This window comes from Tachypleus tridentatus, chromosome 1, assembly GCF_004210375.1.
Source record: "Tachypleus tridentatus isolate NWPU-2018 chromosome 1, ASM421037v1, whole genome shotgun sequence".
NCBI classification, from domain to species: Eukaryota; Metazoa; Arthropoda; class Merostomata; order Xiphosura; family Limulidae; genus Tachypleus; species Tachypleus tridentatus.
Window position 1 is genome coordinate 79,805,617 of NC_134825.1, and position 17,512 is coordinate 79,823,128.

The 17,512-nt window shown below is 31.4% G+C and overlaps 1 protein-coding gene across 2 annotated transcripts in view; it reads right to left on the reverse strand.

Moving 5' to 3' along the window:
- Positions 1-5,810: 5,810 nt before the first annotated feature.
- LOC143253143 (uncharacterized) overlaps positions 5,811-17,512 on the reverse strand; it is a 28,432-nt gene continuing 16,730 nt past the window's right edge. For both annotated transcript variants that reach the window (XM_076506493.1, XM_076506485.1), the window contains exons 3-4: positions 9,372-9,476; positions 5,811-8,344 (exon numbers count right to left, since the gene is read on the reverse strand). In XM_076506493.1, coding sequence (XP_076362608.1) covers positions 7,979-8,344; positions 9,372-9,476 — 471 coding nt within the window. In that variant the 3' untranslated portion in view covers positions 5,811-7,978. The remainder of the gene's footprint in view (positions 8,345-9,371; positions 9,477-17,512) is intronic.

A 17,512-nucleotide genomic window follows, 5' to 3' on the forward strand; every position in this document is an offset into this window, starting at 1 on the left:
GGATTCGAACTTGCGACCCTAAGATTACGAGTCGAACGTCCTAACCATCTAGCTATGTTTGATAAGAGGAGAGAAAAACAATGTTAGAACAGCAAATCGCAGCATATGGTTGTAAAATAATAATTGGGGGTAACATCAACGTTTTGAACATTAGATTTAGAATGATTTACGAATAATTTTAAAAACTGTGAACACTGTAGCACAGCGAATGACTTCTGGTGGCTCAGCATTAAGTCTCATAACGCTAAAAACCTGGTTTCGATAACCACAGTACTGTGAGTTCAGACATCCCATTGTCTTACTTTGTACTTTGAAAGACAAACAACATATTTAAATAAGAGAATTTTATCAAAGCTGTGATGAGCCGATAAAAAATACTGATAAAAAATTTAGAATGAAATGCAGTCAGTAAAATATCACTTTTCGATAATCGTAGTGTTTTATAATTACAAAGTTTTGCTTGATGCTTGGAATTTTGAGTATTGTGATGAATCGTGGTGATTATAGAGGGAGCGATTTAAAACAAAAAGTAATTGAGTTTTAACACAATGTTTTCGACAACTTGTAAGCTTTTAAAAAATAAGATTTTACTTAACGTCTTTCTTCCGTAGTAATTGAACTTCGATGAAGAGTTTTTACCATAATTATAGAGTGCGTGAGAAAGGTTAAAAACAAAAACACGTTTGTAAAGACAACAATAACACTTGTATCCAGTGGTACGAATCTACATATGCCGCTTTATAACCTGTGACACTAATCCTGTCAAGGTCGCTCAATCATTTTTATTTAGTAAGAAGCTTAACAATTTCTTATATCATAGTTGTTGCGGAATTGAGCTCTTATTCCAAAAATTGCGTATATTTAAAGTTTATTTTTGCGTCGCTTAGTTTTGATCGGGTTCATTCAGTACCACAAAGTTTATTCTAATTGCATTTAATAAATACAATAACAAAAAGGGGGGAATTCCCCTTGTCTTAACGCGCTTCATTTGTGTCAGATTATTTATATAGAAATACAGAAAAACTTCTATGTTCAACACAGAAAATACACGTGGAAAACAACACAGACAGGCAAATGGATACATTGTAATATGTCAGCATGTGCGTTAACCTGGAGATTTTCGGCTTCCTTTTTGCTGACGTCAGTTTTGATTTCAGTAGTTTCTTCATACAATTCGGATATGTGAAACGTGACTTACCTTCTAAACCTGTAAATCTTTCATCTTTTCCACACTAACACAGGGAAACTCCCATTTGTTGAAAAAAAAGGCACGAAGGTAAATTTTACATGCGGTGCTTTCCCATTTTATTTGAGTATGAAAGCATTTTGTAACTTCGTATACAAGTAATGGAAATACAAACAGGAATTAGTTCTCTCAGACGTTAATTTCTGTGTCATCAGTATATGTATTTTCAAGTCTAAGCCATATCAGTACCATAGGTAGAGGCTAACAGATTTTCAGATTTAAGCCATGAAAATATCATACGTCATAGATTAACAATATTTCAACTGTAAGCCAAAACAATACCACAGATGAAACGATAACAAACTTTTAGGTCTAAGCCATGACAATACGATAAATGAAAAGTTTACAATTTTTGGTATATATTCTGAAAATAAATGAATAAAAATGTGAGATACAACTTTATCCACAAGGGTTAAAAAGAGATTAAAAGTTTGATAAAGAATTTTCTCATACATTTTATCTTATTAGATTTTATCAGGTCGAGAAAAGTCACCGAATTAATTATTTATTTGCACAGATATTTCTCTAACTGGTCAAACTAGTACAATTTTTTCGGGAGAGAGAGGAAATATATGGATCAGTTGATGACAGTTTGTCTTTTTGAAACGGTTTCAGAACGTATTTGTGAACATTTAATACTTCTGATCACCTTAGGACGCCCCAGTATATAAAATGAAACACTTCTCGCGAAAATAATCGGGAGTGATTATTTTACTTCATTCAAGCAGTCCCTGCGTTTCTCTTCATTGAAGTCGCTCGCAGTGATCAGTATGTATCGATCCAGTTTTCTACAGTGGTTTGTGGTTTTCATTTATTACAAACATTTCGAATAGCCACTTTCCCTGAAATGATTCTGTTTTTCTGTGCGGGCCTAGAGTTTGTTACATTCATTACAATTGCTTTCAGTGACTGTTCCATCTGTAGTGATCCATTTCTTCTGTGCAGATTTGGATTTTATATTTATTAAGTTTGTTTTTGAATTTTCGAACAAAGCTACACAGGAGCTATCTGGTTGTTTGCAATGTGAACAGATACAATGGGCCATAAAGCACTTCAAAAAATTGGATGTTTTGAAATGTGCCTCATAAATATTTTTAGGCTTATTTAGATTTGCTAGTGAAGATTTTAATTATTCATATTTACTCTAAGGTAATAACTAACCATTACAAAGTAAGAAAAACTTTATAAATATACAAAAATTAGAGACCAAAGTTATCTCTTTGTCAAGTTAAGATATTTATATTGCAAAACCAAAGGTAAGGTGCCTTATTGTTTGAACACAGAATTACTTCCTGGTTTAAAATAAATTTTAAATGATGTTTCAAAATACAAGAGAAAGTAAAAAATGATGGTAAAGAAGATTTTTAAATAAAAATGTTTGAAGCAAATATATTATAGTTATTTTATACATTGTTGAGAAAATTTGTATCAAATCGAAGACTATGGATCATTCTCAAGGCAATTATTGTCAAAATAAAAATCGGGCCAGGCTGAATATAAATGTTTAAAGCCTGGCGTATAGTGAGTGTCGAAAGAGAGAAAATAAAACGATAAAGACATTGAAAACACAGTCGTATTTCTGGCAGATGCACCTCAAGTGCAAGTAAAAGTATATGTTGAATTCAGTCTTAGAAATATTTCATCAAACAAAATACCTATAATATACACAAACAAATATTGTTTTAATAAACAATGGATTCCAAATACATACTTTTATTATAATTACACCTTGTTGGAAATATTCAATTAAAGGCCAGGAGAATGGGTGAAGTTTCTTTTTACCTTTATGAGAAGATGGAAATGATAATGTTGAACATCATAAAACTCGTTTATTTCAATTAAGAATATTTTTCTCCTTCTTAATGTACGCCATCCATTATTAATTGTCCAATTGAAATTTCTATGTCACTTCTCGGTCGGCCACAATACTCTTTTTCCTTTGATTTTGGGCAATATTTGTAAAGTTTTTTGAAAATTTATGTGTACTTATAAGTCAAACAACGCAACATATTTTAGCACTATTATTTAGTCTTACAGCTTACATACATATTGTCTGTTGTAGTGTGTAAACTTTTGTGAGATTCGTTCTCTTCAAAACTGTTTGAAAATTTGGAACCAAATGTTTAACTAAACCACTCTTTACGTTTTACATTAGATGGCGCCACAAGTAATCGATATTTCTTTTTTTAACTATTGTATTCTGTTTGTATATAGAAAATTGCATTTTTCATACTAGAAATTACGCTACCCTTTCAGGTTTGGCACCAAAGATTCTTCTTGGTTTGTTGTATTATGGAGGAAAACTTATATGTTCTCTTCCCAATTTTTCACATTTGCCCCTCACACAGACTTAAGTAAGTATCCATGATTTGCGCGTGATGGAACACACACGTAATCTGTCTAGTGGATATACAACGAAAGTTTATTAATTACCTTAGTATACATTATTATACTTTTTATCCTGCTCTATTTTTAAGCTTATAAGGCAGTTCAAGTGCCTTAATACGCTGTGTCTAGAAGCGACGTAAATACTTAGCATATTATGTATGTTACTAGAAAGAAATTTGGTATTTCCTCTTGTTTGCTATAAATACGAATTAACGTCAATCGTATACAAGACTATCATAATAAATTGTCTGAAGTAACTTAAAGGTAAAATAACCACAGTGTGTTCGATTCTCCTGAACGGTCTTCAACTATCACAGCGATACGTCTGTAAGATAGGCCATTGTGTAGCTTTGTGCTTAATTACAAGTAAACGAATTTCCTAAAGGTCCAGTAATCCGCGTGGCTGGTCTTAGCATAATAATAACTTTTCGATATTTCGTTTTACCTCTCTGTGTCCTTGTTATAATAAAGTTTGGAATTCAAACGATAACGCAACGTTTTTATTTCACCTTTAATCAATTTGTTTGCGTTGCAGGAGAATAATTCATTAGATAAACAGCATACTTAAATATTCTTATAACAATCATCGGATCTTTCTTATGTTCATTTTAAAAATGTTTCTTACAAGCATCTGTAATTACCTTAAATCAATTAATTGTTTGATAGTTCTTTGACTTCATTTAGTGACCGGTTGCGTGACTTACGAACATGAAATGTTAAAGACTTTGTGCCTCAAGTGTATAGAATAAATATTATGTTTGATTCATAACTGAAATATATCTTTCAAGGAAGACTTTGTGGCTTAAATTGTTTCTAAAGAGGCTTGAATGTAAAGCCGGAATATAAAAATAATACATTTTTGGAACCTTAAATAATTCAAATGCGGAATATAGTATTATATTTTTCAACAGTTTTATGCGGTCAATAATGAAATAACCGCAAACGAAGACTAAAATAAATAAGAACATAATGAACATAAGTTCTTTATTCCCCATACTGTTTTATTTACTCTATTATTTAGTATAATATTTTTAGAATTTTCACTTTTCATTGATTGATTCTGAAAATCCATATAACATTGCTTACAAAACACTATCATGACAAACGTTTTCTATTACCATGTTCAAAGGATATCTTTAAAATAGAAGTGAAAATTTCAGACTCTCGTTGTATGTGTGTTATTCCAATCGATTCTTATAGCAGACCCGGCATGGCCAGGTGGTTAGGGCATTCGACTCGTAATTTGAGGGTCGCGGATTGGAATCCCCGTCACACCAAACATGCTTGCCCTTTCAGCCGTGGGGGCGTTATAATGTTCGGTCAATCCCACTATTTGTTGGTAAAAGAGTACCCCAAGAGTTTTCAGTGGGTGGTGATGACTACCTTCGCTCTACCCTTGCAATACTAAATTAGGGATGGCTAGCGCAGATAACTCTCTTGTAACTTGGTGCGAAAATTCAAAACAAACAAATGATTCTCATGGATTGAAAGTTTACAAAAGAAAAGCAATTTTTTACAGTAAGCTTTCGGAGTTGTTGTTCTAGATAGTAAATTTACAAATAAATAACAAAGTAATTATTACAGGATTTTTTTGATTTTTTTTTAGATATGCCATTCGACAATTGATAGCTCTGCAGAGAAAAATATAATTTTTTTTAATAGGTGCACCAATTACATCGAAGAAATGACTGCTGATTGCCATACTAGTAAATCAAATCTTCAAGTATGTTCTGCAAAATTATTTCTTTTATTATATAAACTCGATACTTTTATTTTTGATTTGTTTTAAGTGTATATATTCATTTTTATATATTATTTTGTCATCGTAAAATTCATAAACACCATTACCATATTGACCTTCTGTGACTCAACAGTAAAAGTGTGGTATTGTAATGCTAATAATAATATATAATAGGATTTCGATACCCACAGTGGGAACAGAGTAGATAACCCATTGAGTAGCTTTCAGCTTAATCATAAAGAAACAAATAGTAATATGTTATTACAGCCCTGTTTGTCGTATAAATTATTCAAATATTTTTCTTTTTCGTAATTGTCTCTTAAATACTAAAATTTAACATTAAAATGTAATCTCAGATACATTCTTGTTAGTTGCTAGACACAGTGTAGAATACATATAACCACAGTTATACGCGGTTTCGAGCACACTTGGGCCTATTTTGTTTTAAAACGTTTATTTTCAAATAACAATAGTCAATTTTGATACAATAACAATGAAAGAAAAAAATTTTCGTTTTAAAATGGTTTTGAGATTCGTTTGGTTAAGGTCGATTGTCACTTTACATAGTTATATTTTAAGACCCTTGTAGGCCTGACACATGTCGTAAACATTACAGTTTGAAGAGCAAATCAGTTTCGCGTTAATTTAATATTCCACAAAGGAAACCTGCCATGTTTTCGATCAATTCTTTTTCCAAGCCTAAACAATATTTGTTTTGCTCAAATAACGGAGTTAACAATTTTCTATGACTTCATAGTAAAATAAATAAAATATTATCAGATTATTTATATTTTTGGTCTTAAAGTACACATATGACTTTTTTACATTTTCAGTTTTAAAACAAACTCAAGGTATACGTAGTGAAGAAGGCTATTAGCTATAACGTTTACCTTTAAAATCATACATCCGTTTCACAATACACTTGATAGCACAAAAGATATAAGTATCTAAATCAGACATTTAAAACACTGATAGCACCAGTTCTTATAACTTTCACTGAAATCATTTTATGACTTTGATTATACATCCACTTAAAAGTACACACAGAATCAATAAAATTGGCAATATTTAGTTTGTAACCTTTAAACCGCGATAACAAAGGCAAATATTATATATTCATGAATGACGTATGAAACTTGTCATTTTATTTAACTGCTAAGGAACTAAACTACGAAAAAGTATTTCAGTTATTATCTTAAATTAATCAGATTTATGTAGTAGCTGCATTACGAAGCACTAATAAATTACAAATGAACGAAAACCTTCATTCACTCACTCCTACAAATATATACACAATCATGAACCACTATAATACAACAGCATGCATAGAAAGTTTTTTAGTCTTACATCGCATTAGCTAAAGTGATTTTCACCTCTGTCTAAGTAAAATTCATTTAGACACTCTCGTCAACACATAAAGAGTTGAATACAAGTTTCTTAATGCGTATAATTACAAAACTAAACATCTTTTTGCGCTTCATCTCTTAAAATGAGTAAAAAATAATAATAAATAAGTTCATAAGCACAGTACAAATAACAGAAAACCTAAATTAACTCAGCAGTAGAGAAATAAGTTAATATATTAAGTCATTATCAACGTAAAAATTACCTCTGTGACAAAAACAAACAAAAATAGACAAATGAAGTTTGGTTGTAAAAGTCGGTCGTCAATAGGCTTACACTCGTATGATAAATTTGTTGAAGTAAACCAAACTAGAATGTAAAAGTGAAGGTGTTTACACTATAATAATTTCTCCTCACGATGGTGAAATAAAAACTGAGTAATACCTTCTAAGCGTGGTTTTATCGTCTCTTATGTTAATTTTACATACCCACACACAGGTACATGTGCGTGCACATCGGTTTCACAATACGCTTTCGAATGTCGCATCTTTTTCAGAAGTGATTTTTTAGTTGATAAAAGTATTGCTAACAACAAGTCTTTTTTTTTTTTTTTACAAGAAATAAAGATGGTATATGTTCCGATTAATAATACTTTCTATTAACATACCTCTCTGACAGTCAACATATGGCTTTATTAAGGACTAGCGCCCTCTTCAATAAATTAAAACATCACAGACAAAACTGTCATGGTCAATTATTTAAAATACAAATACTGTGTATGAATCTATATTACAGTGATTTTAACGCTAAAACATTAGCAAAAATTATATATAGTCCTAACACGGAATTTTTGGTAAAATTAATTAGTAACTGTCACAGTTCAATTCTAAATAGCAGCACGCTGAAGAAACACTAAAGAACATTCCAATGATCAAGAATTTTTAAATATGTATGAGTATTTCTAGAAAATCTAACTGACATTACTGCACATGTTGTGATTCGTTTCCTTTTCTCTCGTTTTTGAAGTTCAGTTTAGAAGATTTAAATTTTCAATAAGTACTTTGAAGATGTTTCTCATAATATTTTAATCCAGAAAGGCGTCTTGTAAGCTGATCGACATTGTTGGTTTTAATTCTCCAACTAATCTTCTAATCCATTTTGATCCGGTTCTTAGATATACGGCGTACAAACTTCTAGAGACACACTAAGTGGATCCTCGTACTACGTTCATATTGTGCAACTTATTGTTAAACGTTCTCTTAAGTTGCTTGCAAAAGTTGATTATTAAGAATATACGTAAACAACTCCCAAATGTACGTAACAGTTTTAACGTAATCCCTTAATATTATAAAGTCACGTAGATTACGTCTGCTCTCTTCTTCAATATTTCGGTATTCTTCTTGCATTACCTGTCTCAGGATATCTGGATTCTGCTTGATCTTCATGTTTATCATTCCAAATTGCAAATTACAGAGGAGCGTACGGGCATTAAACTGGATCTCCTGGAATCGCTCCTGAAACGTGGCACCACTTTCAGGATGAAGATCTTGATCTAGTCTCATTTCCTCAACCCCAACAGCGTAATACTGCATAAACTCAAATGTCTGCTTGTAAGCTCCGCTTATCTTTAACAGAAACAAATAAAAGCATCGTTAATGTCAATATTATAACGTAAACTTCAAAAGAATCTCTCAAGATTAGGTCCAACAAATTGTGTGATCTCATTAGTGGTAAATATTTCAGAGAAAGAATCTTACCTAATTGCCAAAGATTTAACAATACCCAGTGAAAAGAGGTAAACAATATGTGTTGTACAAAGCTGAAAAGCTATAATGTTACAACTTTTCTGATATTTGTCTGTGATATTTTGCCACGTAGACAGATCAATGTATGCTGTATTCAACATAGTATACATCTTGGTGCGTATTTATACCTTCAATTTTTTTTTTTAACTTTCGTTTGTTTGTTTATTTGTTTTGGAATTTCGCTCAAAGCTACTCGAGAGCTATCTGTGGTTTTTAAACTTTTAAACTTCACAATATACATGATGAGAAGGAATAGATACCACAACAAGATTTAGTAAAATTGTTTATTCATTTTTTTTATTTTGTATTTTTAATTTTATAATTTATATAGCATTGAGAGTATGGTTAACGCGTTAAGTATTATTCATATTTAGAAAATCAAACAACATATTTATTTTCTTTCTAAAACAGTAGTTACTGTAACTTTTACGACTATTTTTAATTATTGCATTTCTTAAAATTTTTCACTCCATCTTTCACTTTCACTTAAATATTTGAATAATATGTTTACAGAAACTAGCTATAAAATAATCATAATAATAATATTCCAATAAATAGGTTGCACTGAAAATATTTTAAGTTCACGTTTATACCCAAAATGAAATATTTTGTTAATAAAACTCCATTGTAAATCTGTCGATTGATATTAGAATTAAAAGCCCCCATTATCTTGCACTGGGATATGTCTGCTGACTTGTACCGTAAGAAACCAGGTTTCGATACCCGTGGTGGGCAAAGCATAGATAGCCCTTTGCGTAGCTTTGTGCTTAATAACAAAACAAATAGTATTAAGTGATTTTAAAGTACAAGATGAACCACTATTTTAATTATAATTAAAAATTCTTACATTCATGGACTTGAAATGTCCAAAGGTGGTCGGTGGGACTTCAGGAAGCCAGTGTTGCCTCATATAGTCTACATTAAATTCTTCATCTGGAAAATATGTTTCAAGCTGGAAACCAAAGTAAAGAGAAAAATAAAATTTATTTACACTGAAGTATATTTATATGCAAACAAGTTTCCTAGCATGCGGATCCATTGCTTTATTTTAAATTTCTGAGTATTATCTGATAGCAATAATCAAAATTTCATCCCAAGAGAAAGAAAGCGTTTGTATAACCTGTTAAAATTTACATCGGAGGTAAAAATAATTCTATCTGAAAATATGTATTTATATTGTACCTTAGCAACACAGTCATTTAAACATGTGATTAAGTATTTACATATTTATATTCAATTTTATTGCACAATATTCCACTAATATGTACATGTATTTTAGAAATTGGATTCTTATTTTTCTTTAAATGCTGCTACGAGAGAATACTAGCTGTACAACCCAATGTCAATCTATGTTTCGGATAAATCTGTTCAACTTACTTCTTCCACAATCAGTACATTCTGATTACCTTTACCTCTATATAAGTTAGTTAGTTATCACCATTAGATTCCATCTAGGAACATAGGGCCACAATCGCTTGCGGATTCTTCAATAAGTATTTAAGTGAGTAGGTTGTTAGTCCACTGCACCGAGCCGTTCCTAATTTAGCAGTGTAAGACTAGAGGGAAGGCAGCTAGTCATCACCACCCACCGCCAACTCTTGGGTTACTCTTGTACCAACGAATAGTGGGATTGACCGTCAAATTATAACGCTGCCACGGCTGGGAGGCGAGCATATTTGGCTTACGCGCTAGGTCATGTCAGGCCCACCTCTATATAAGGTCCACACTAACTAAATAACACAAAAATTTGCACCCTGTTATTTTAGATACATTTATATAAGATACATAAATAATAAATTCAAATTATTTGTCAAATGTTTTATAATATTAAACGTTAAAATCTGGGGTTCTATTTCATGCGATGTGTTTACACAACATAAAACCCAATGTGACTTTGCGCTAAAAACAAATAAATAAAATTGTTTTAAGACAAAGAATTTAAGCCTGACTAAACCTGTCAATTAGTCAATGACTACTTGATTTATATTTATAAATAAAAAATAACACAATGAGCAAAGTCGAAAAAACATAATACACAGAGATGAACAGTATAGTAATCAAACGTATAGGGTTTAGATTTTTCAACTCTAGGTCACAGATTATAATTACCTCAGAGCTGCCTTGTTTGACTATGTGTTCTTAACACCGTCTATAATAGCTTATTTATACCGTATTATCAAAATTACCGGGGCTTCTAGCATCTTTAAGCTATAATACGTTTGTCTCCACTGAATATCCATGTGCATTCTATGAAGCACTTCTACACAATGTTTACAAAGGTCAGCTGACACCACAGACAGCAAACCGGAATTAAAATGTTCACGAGAAATACTCACTAAAAGCAGCATTAGTAGTGTGCGGATCCGAGACATTACTACCTACTTAATAGTACACCAATCTTCTGTAAATAATCTGATAAAGAAAGAGCAGAAGCCCAATAGAACATTGAAATTAGGGTAAAGGGATACAAAGAACTTTCATGTAGAGTCATAAATCCTAATACTAACTATATGTTGCAATGGATAGTAGTGTGCGGGTCCGAGACATTACTACCTACTTAATAGTACACCAGTCTTCTGTTAATAATCTGATAAAGAGAGAGCAGAAGCCCAATAGAATATTGAAATTAGGGTAAAGGGATACAAAGAACTTTCATGTAGGGTCATAAATCTTAATACTAACTATATGTTGCAATGGATATTTCTGTGTCTGATGGTGATAAGAATGAGACCGTATCGTCCCAACTATAAAAATTTGGAACATGTATTACAGTAGGTCTGTTTTACCTGGTTTAAGCTTGGTTCACTAGCAGCAGTTGAGAGAGTTATAAATACCTTTCCATATTTTGAACAGTGTTGTAATGGCTGTATAATGGGGAAGAAGCATACATATTTATTAAACTTAATAATGCGTCCTGATATACATGTGGCTGGAACATTAACCACCTGTAACCATCTAGAGCAGAGGGCTCTGAGAACTCGTTTCCGAACATCAAAATTGTGCTTTCAGAATCTGACAGTAGTTTACTGGAGACTAGATGATTGCATTGTGTTACCTACTTATTTTCTTATGTTTACTTAAAAATAGTCCATGATGAATGACTGCAAATTGCCAGTAATTATGTATGTATTTAAACAAACTGCATAACATAACAATAAATCAATAATCATTATCTTTTTCAAAACAAAACTGAGGTGAAATAAGACTTATAACGTCGCATAGAATAATATTACCAGCTATTTCTTCTATTATATTCCATTCAAAAATATTTCAGAATTAACAGCTCACAAAAGAAAAAATTAACATCTATTCCTACTTTATTATCCTCTGGAATAGATAAATAATCTTGTAATAAAATTAAGTGGTGAATTTCAACAGTTCTTAAACAAACAAAAGGATGTGTAACCGTTTGTGATATTGCGTATAAGGAGCTACGCAGCAGTTTGAGACAAATAACATGCACAACCTGCTTGGTCAGCCTAGAATCACAACCTGAACCCTACTGAACCGCTCTGACACGTTTTAGAATGTCTTGTGAGAGAAATGGGAAAGACATAACCCGAAAACTAGTACACTCGCAACTGCTTAATAAAAGAAGTGAGGGTACAACCCATCAAAAGTGTACCAGGGGCCGGTGACAAGTTGTGATTAATCTAAAGAATGGATCTCACTCCTTACTAAATCGAAACCTTAACAACACCCTCTTTCCCAGCGTTTCGTTAATACAGTATAGGATAAATTAACATTTTTTTTTAAATACGAATAAAATTAAATAATAGTACATATACATATTCCACAAGAAACTAATAAAATACTACTACATTCAATCATATTAAATTACCGTGGAATTTAACATCTTATTGCCTTAGTAGTTTTTGGTTTTACCTGCTAAGACTTTTTAATACAAGTAACTGCATCTACTTCGGACAGAGTACAATGATACAATAGCACAGCCTTTTCTTCTACAGCCAATCAAATAGCTATTAATTAAAATTGCTAAAAGCCTTATTAACATTTTTGATCGAGCTTCCTTTCCCAGTTTTCTTTATTTTAGAAAAAGACCGAATCAGATAGTCAAGTAAAATCAGACGGCCTTTTAGCTGTACAGATATTTTGGTCCAAGGAGCTTTATTCTCATAGCGGAAGTAGATTTATAAAATGCAGTATCAAATGACACACATTTTACTTAACGTTTGTGCTGAGTCATTGAAATATATAACACAGCCACATAAAAACAGGACTTACACGTATAAATATATATACATACATGCAGACGTAAAACATAAAATTTAACTCGAAAATTTAGTTGGCATGTTTACAAGGTGGTGGATAGCAGATTTTAACACAAAAATCCTGATTTTTCAGATTTTAGACTGAAATTAAAGAAAGAGTACATTGTATGAAATCCAGGATGTTAAACAATAAATGATGCAAGAACGATATGTATGTCGGTACAAGGGTAAGTTTGGCCTCTGACCTACATTTGCACGATTGGGTACACGCCTTATTCTAGTTCTAGAATCATTAGATAAACAGATTAGCATACACTTGTAATGAATATTTTGAAGCCGTTGGAGCAAAAACATCAACTTTCAAACACAATTATTGATTAAGAAATAATGCACTCCGAATAAATATGAATAATGTAAAAAGAAAAGTTCGGGTGATAAAGAACACGAAAGTAATTCATTTTAGCAAAATCAATTAAACATTGTTGGGTACGAAAATGGATAAATGAGATTAAAAATAGTTGAATAAAATAGAGTTAGTTGAGTCTGAATCAGCATAAACTGTAATATTTTACTCGAATAAAACAAATATTTATGTGTTAAAATAAACTAACCTTAGGGAATTTTCAATGAATCAAACTGCATTTATTAACTTATATAAAGTGCAAATACATTTATTCCATGTTTTGATGCCACGTGTTACTTCCAATAAAGGTCAATAGGAAAATGTAAAGGCATTTTTAAAAACCTATATTATATATATACACATACATACAACTATAATGAATTAAGCCAAATGAAGAATTCTTGAAACACAGAGAAGTTTTATTTAAAAGTTAGTTTCTTCAGGTAAAGTTTTTCAGACATCAAACAACTAATATGTACGCAAAGTAATGATGTCTTTAAAATATATTTAAGAACGAAGAGTTTTTCCCGTTTTATAACACAGATGTGGACAGTATATCGTCGAAATTCACATTCGCAATGGAATGTTCTTTTCAAGGAAGGAAATCCGTACATCGAGATTTTTTTTTTAAATGATGTAGAACCAAAGGAAACAGTGTTTAGAAAAGAACAGCCTTCACTCTTCACTATGGAAACGAGAAACGTTTACAACAGATATTCAGCAAAGCAGTGGGCTAGAAACCACGAGCCATTCCGGAGTAAGGTCCGCAAAGTGAAAATTGTGGCTAAATAAAGTTACATATAAACTCTGGCGTCGTTAATAAAATAATAAACAATCACTTGAAACTGAAAAAAAAATTATAAACCAAGGTTCACAATCTTCTAGCCACACTAGAAATCAACATATATTTTCCAGAGAGAAGCGGATAAAGAAATTGGAATCAAAGCCAGTCAAAAACCTTTGTACTTTTGATCTGTATATATGTGGTTTTAGAAAATCCATGTCTACGTTGAGAGAAGGGTCAGTAGAAAGTTTTTCAATATGTAAAATTTGTGATGAATATCGCAGTCCTTCGTAGAAGGTTATTACAATAAAAAGTGCAATGTCCAATAATAAATAGTGTGTAATAATTGTCATCAGAGTGGATATGCTTTCTCTAAGGGTAATATGGGACCTTAAACAACAACCTTATAAAGTGTGATTAACCCTCAGTATTTTTGTGCATGTCAGCAACAACAAACACCAAGTAATATTGTATCCTTTCGTCTCAGTTTGGTAACCCATTCAAATCGAAATTTTCAACATCAGCGGAACTACAAAACACTAATGAATTGAAAGGTTATCACCTTTAATATATGTTAAATTAAAAGAATGTAGTTGCTTTTCACCAGCCGGCTGGGTGTTCTTTTACAAATAATGTTAGAAAAAATATTGGGTGGTTGGTGACATACACTTACAATCAGAAGTATACAGCAAAGCTTTGATATGTGTTTACACGAAACGTCTTGGTACTGATAACATTTTTTTTCAAAACGTGCCTTGTCATTACTGTATTACGGTAGTATTTTTCTCACTTACTTCAACAGAAATACACCTGATAGCAAGATGATATAATATTTTCCTAAGTTTTGTTACGAAAAGTGATAATATGTTAATTTTTATCACAAGTATAGCGATAACGTATATAACCAATACTTTCTATGTCTTATAGAATAACCTTATATAATCAAACTATCTAACTTCATTAAGTACGATCTTTCATCATCATACTATTCAACCGCGTTATAACTTATGGTATAAGCAAAACTATGAAGTCTTCAGCTTATCTAAACAGAGTGTATCATATCGTAAATCACATTATTCAGTTTCGCTCTAATCTTTCACCATCGCTTATGTAGTTGATACTTCAATAATACCAGGATAATGAATGAGTAAGAAGACAATTCGATTTTACTTCAATTTCATGATACTTTTGGCAAAGGTATCATGAACATTATATCATGAACATCATAAATACCAAGATTATCGTCTTCGACGTTAATTTAATGATGAAAAAGAACCTGTCTTACTCTAAATATTCTTGTACTTCCAGACATTGATAAATGAGCAGGAACCGGTTATTTTATAATAATATGTGATAGCCTTACATCATCCTTGTTTTCACCCTTCTCTTATTATAAATTTGGAATATTGCCCATATTTTGAATAATAATACTGTTCCACTTCCATCACTTCAAGCCATGATGTTTATTGTGCTTTATTTAAGTTGATGACCAGGTGTTTCTGGTCGAACAAGTATTACTGTTATCAGTGGTATTTCATCTCGTGGGTGTCACTGTTCTATCACATCAGCACAATTCACGACCTTTGTTATGTATTTTTCTACTTCATTGTGTTAAGTTACCTTTTTTTTTTCAGTTCTGTTATAGGTTCTCAAAATATAAAGTACGAATTTTCTTTTGGCAAATAATAATCCAACTATGAATTTTCATATCATTAATTTTTTTTCGAATTAACTGCTATAATTTCAAAACTGCGTCGTCCACTGTATAAGAATACACTTACGTATTTTTAATCTTAGCACTTATCTGTCTGTAATTTACGAAATTATAATGTAACTGACATATCTTACCATAATGTTTTCATATTGACATTTCTATTGTTGCCTTACACTTAATGTGGAATATAAGTAAGTAAAATGTAAGCGCATTAACATTACATTTTCATTTCTATGTTCAAATATAAATTTTTATTTGAGTATCCAATATTAATGTTGCCTTTATTATGCAACTTTATTGATATTGATTTGTCAACACTAAATAAACAACATTCCTGCAACAACTTGCCATGAGTTACATCAGTCTGAAATTGCACCTCTCCCAGTGGCTCAGTGGTAAGCCTAAGGGCTTATAGCACTAAATATTTGGTTTGGGCAACTGCGGTTGGTATAGCACAAATAGCCCACTGTGTAGTTTTAAGTTTCACAACAAACAAACAAACTTATCTATGCAAAATGAAGCACTCCTGTTTACCTACTTTCTTTGGGAAGATCTATAGTTGAAAATGTAACCCTACTTATAGATGTGAAAAAAAATTTCTATATCTCTTGAAAAACATTTTGATATTCCTTCATTTTATCAGATTAATAATAACTTATCTTTAGCTCATTTACTGCAAAAATCATTTACACTTACAAATACTATGATTTATGTATCTTTGTTTATACTGGCACATTTAACATAGTTTTATATTTCAACGCATCTGGCAAATATTCAAAACGTGTGCATACCAAATATTTCGTTTTATTCTAAACACGTAAAGTAAGATCTTGAATTGCAAGTAATGATTACTAAACATCAACCAGAAGTAAATTTTCTTTTGCATGCAAAAGTTTAAGATTAAAATAAAATTTGCTTACTTTTGAATAACTCTAACCATTACGATGGAAGTTCTTCTTAGGCGTATTAAGTTTTCAACATTAAGAGGGGAACTAATCAGTTGTTTCAACTAATATTTTCATTTTGATCAATCTTTGGTTTACTGATCTCTACATTTTGATCAGTCTTTGGCTTACCGATCTCTATCCACATTGTGAAATAAAATCGTCTGGTAAGTCAGCATCAAAATAATTGAAGAACCTAGTTTAGTTTAATTACCAGAGTGTGAGTGATTGAGCAATAGGACAATATAACACTATCTGACCCCTTAAAGTAAAAAAGAATACGGAAAATATATAAGATTTTCAAATTAACAAAGTTGTATAATGTTCCGAATACAATACTATAGGTGAACATAATTATGAAATTTTTAACCACATTACGTGCTTACGCTTTGATTTGTTACTAACAAGCTTTTGAACAATTTACGTCACAGGATGTTCATATATATTTACATAACGAAAACGGTCGTATTAAATGTTTTACAATATTGTACACTGCAAATCAGTAACATTTTTCTTTAGCAACTGCTACAGTTTTTATAGCGTTATTCTTATACTAAAAGCTTAAAATATAACAAGTAAGCATGCTTAATTAACAAAGGCGAATGCTGTTTCACACAGGTGAAAATACAATACTGATATTCGAAACTAAAATATTTTGATATCCGTGACACAAAAGGTATTCATTACCTATTATATCTAATCCTTAGCCGGAACAATTATTTTCTTAAATATATCAATATATATATATTTAATTTCAAACAAAGCTACAAGAGGTTTATCTACAACAGCCGTCCCTAATATAGCAGTATAAGACTAGAGGGAATGCAGCTAGTCATCACCACCTACCGTCAAACCTAGGAATACTCTTTTACCAACAAACAGGGAGATTGACTGTAACATTATAATCTCGT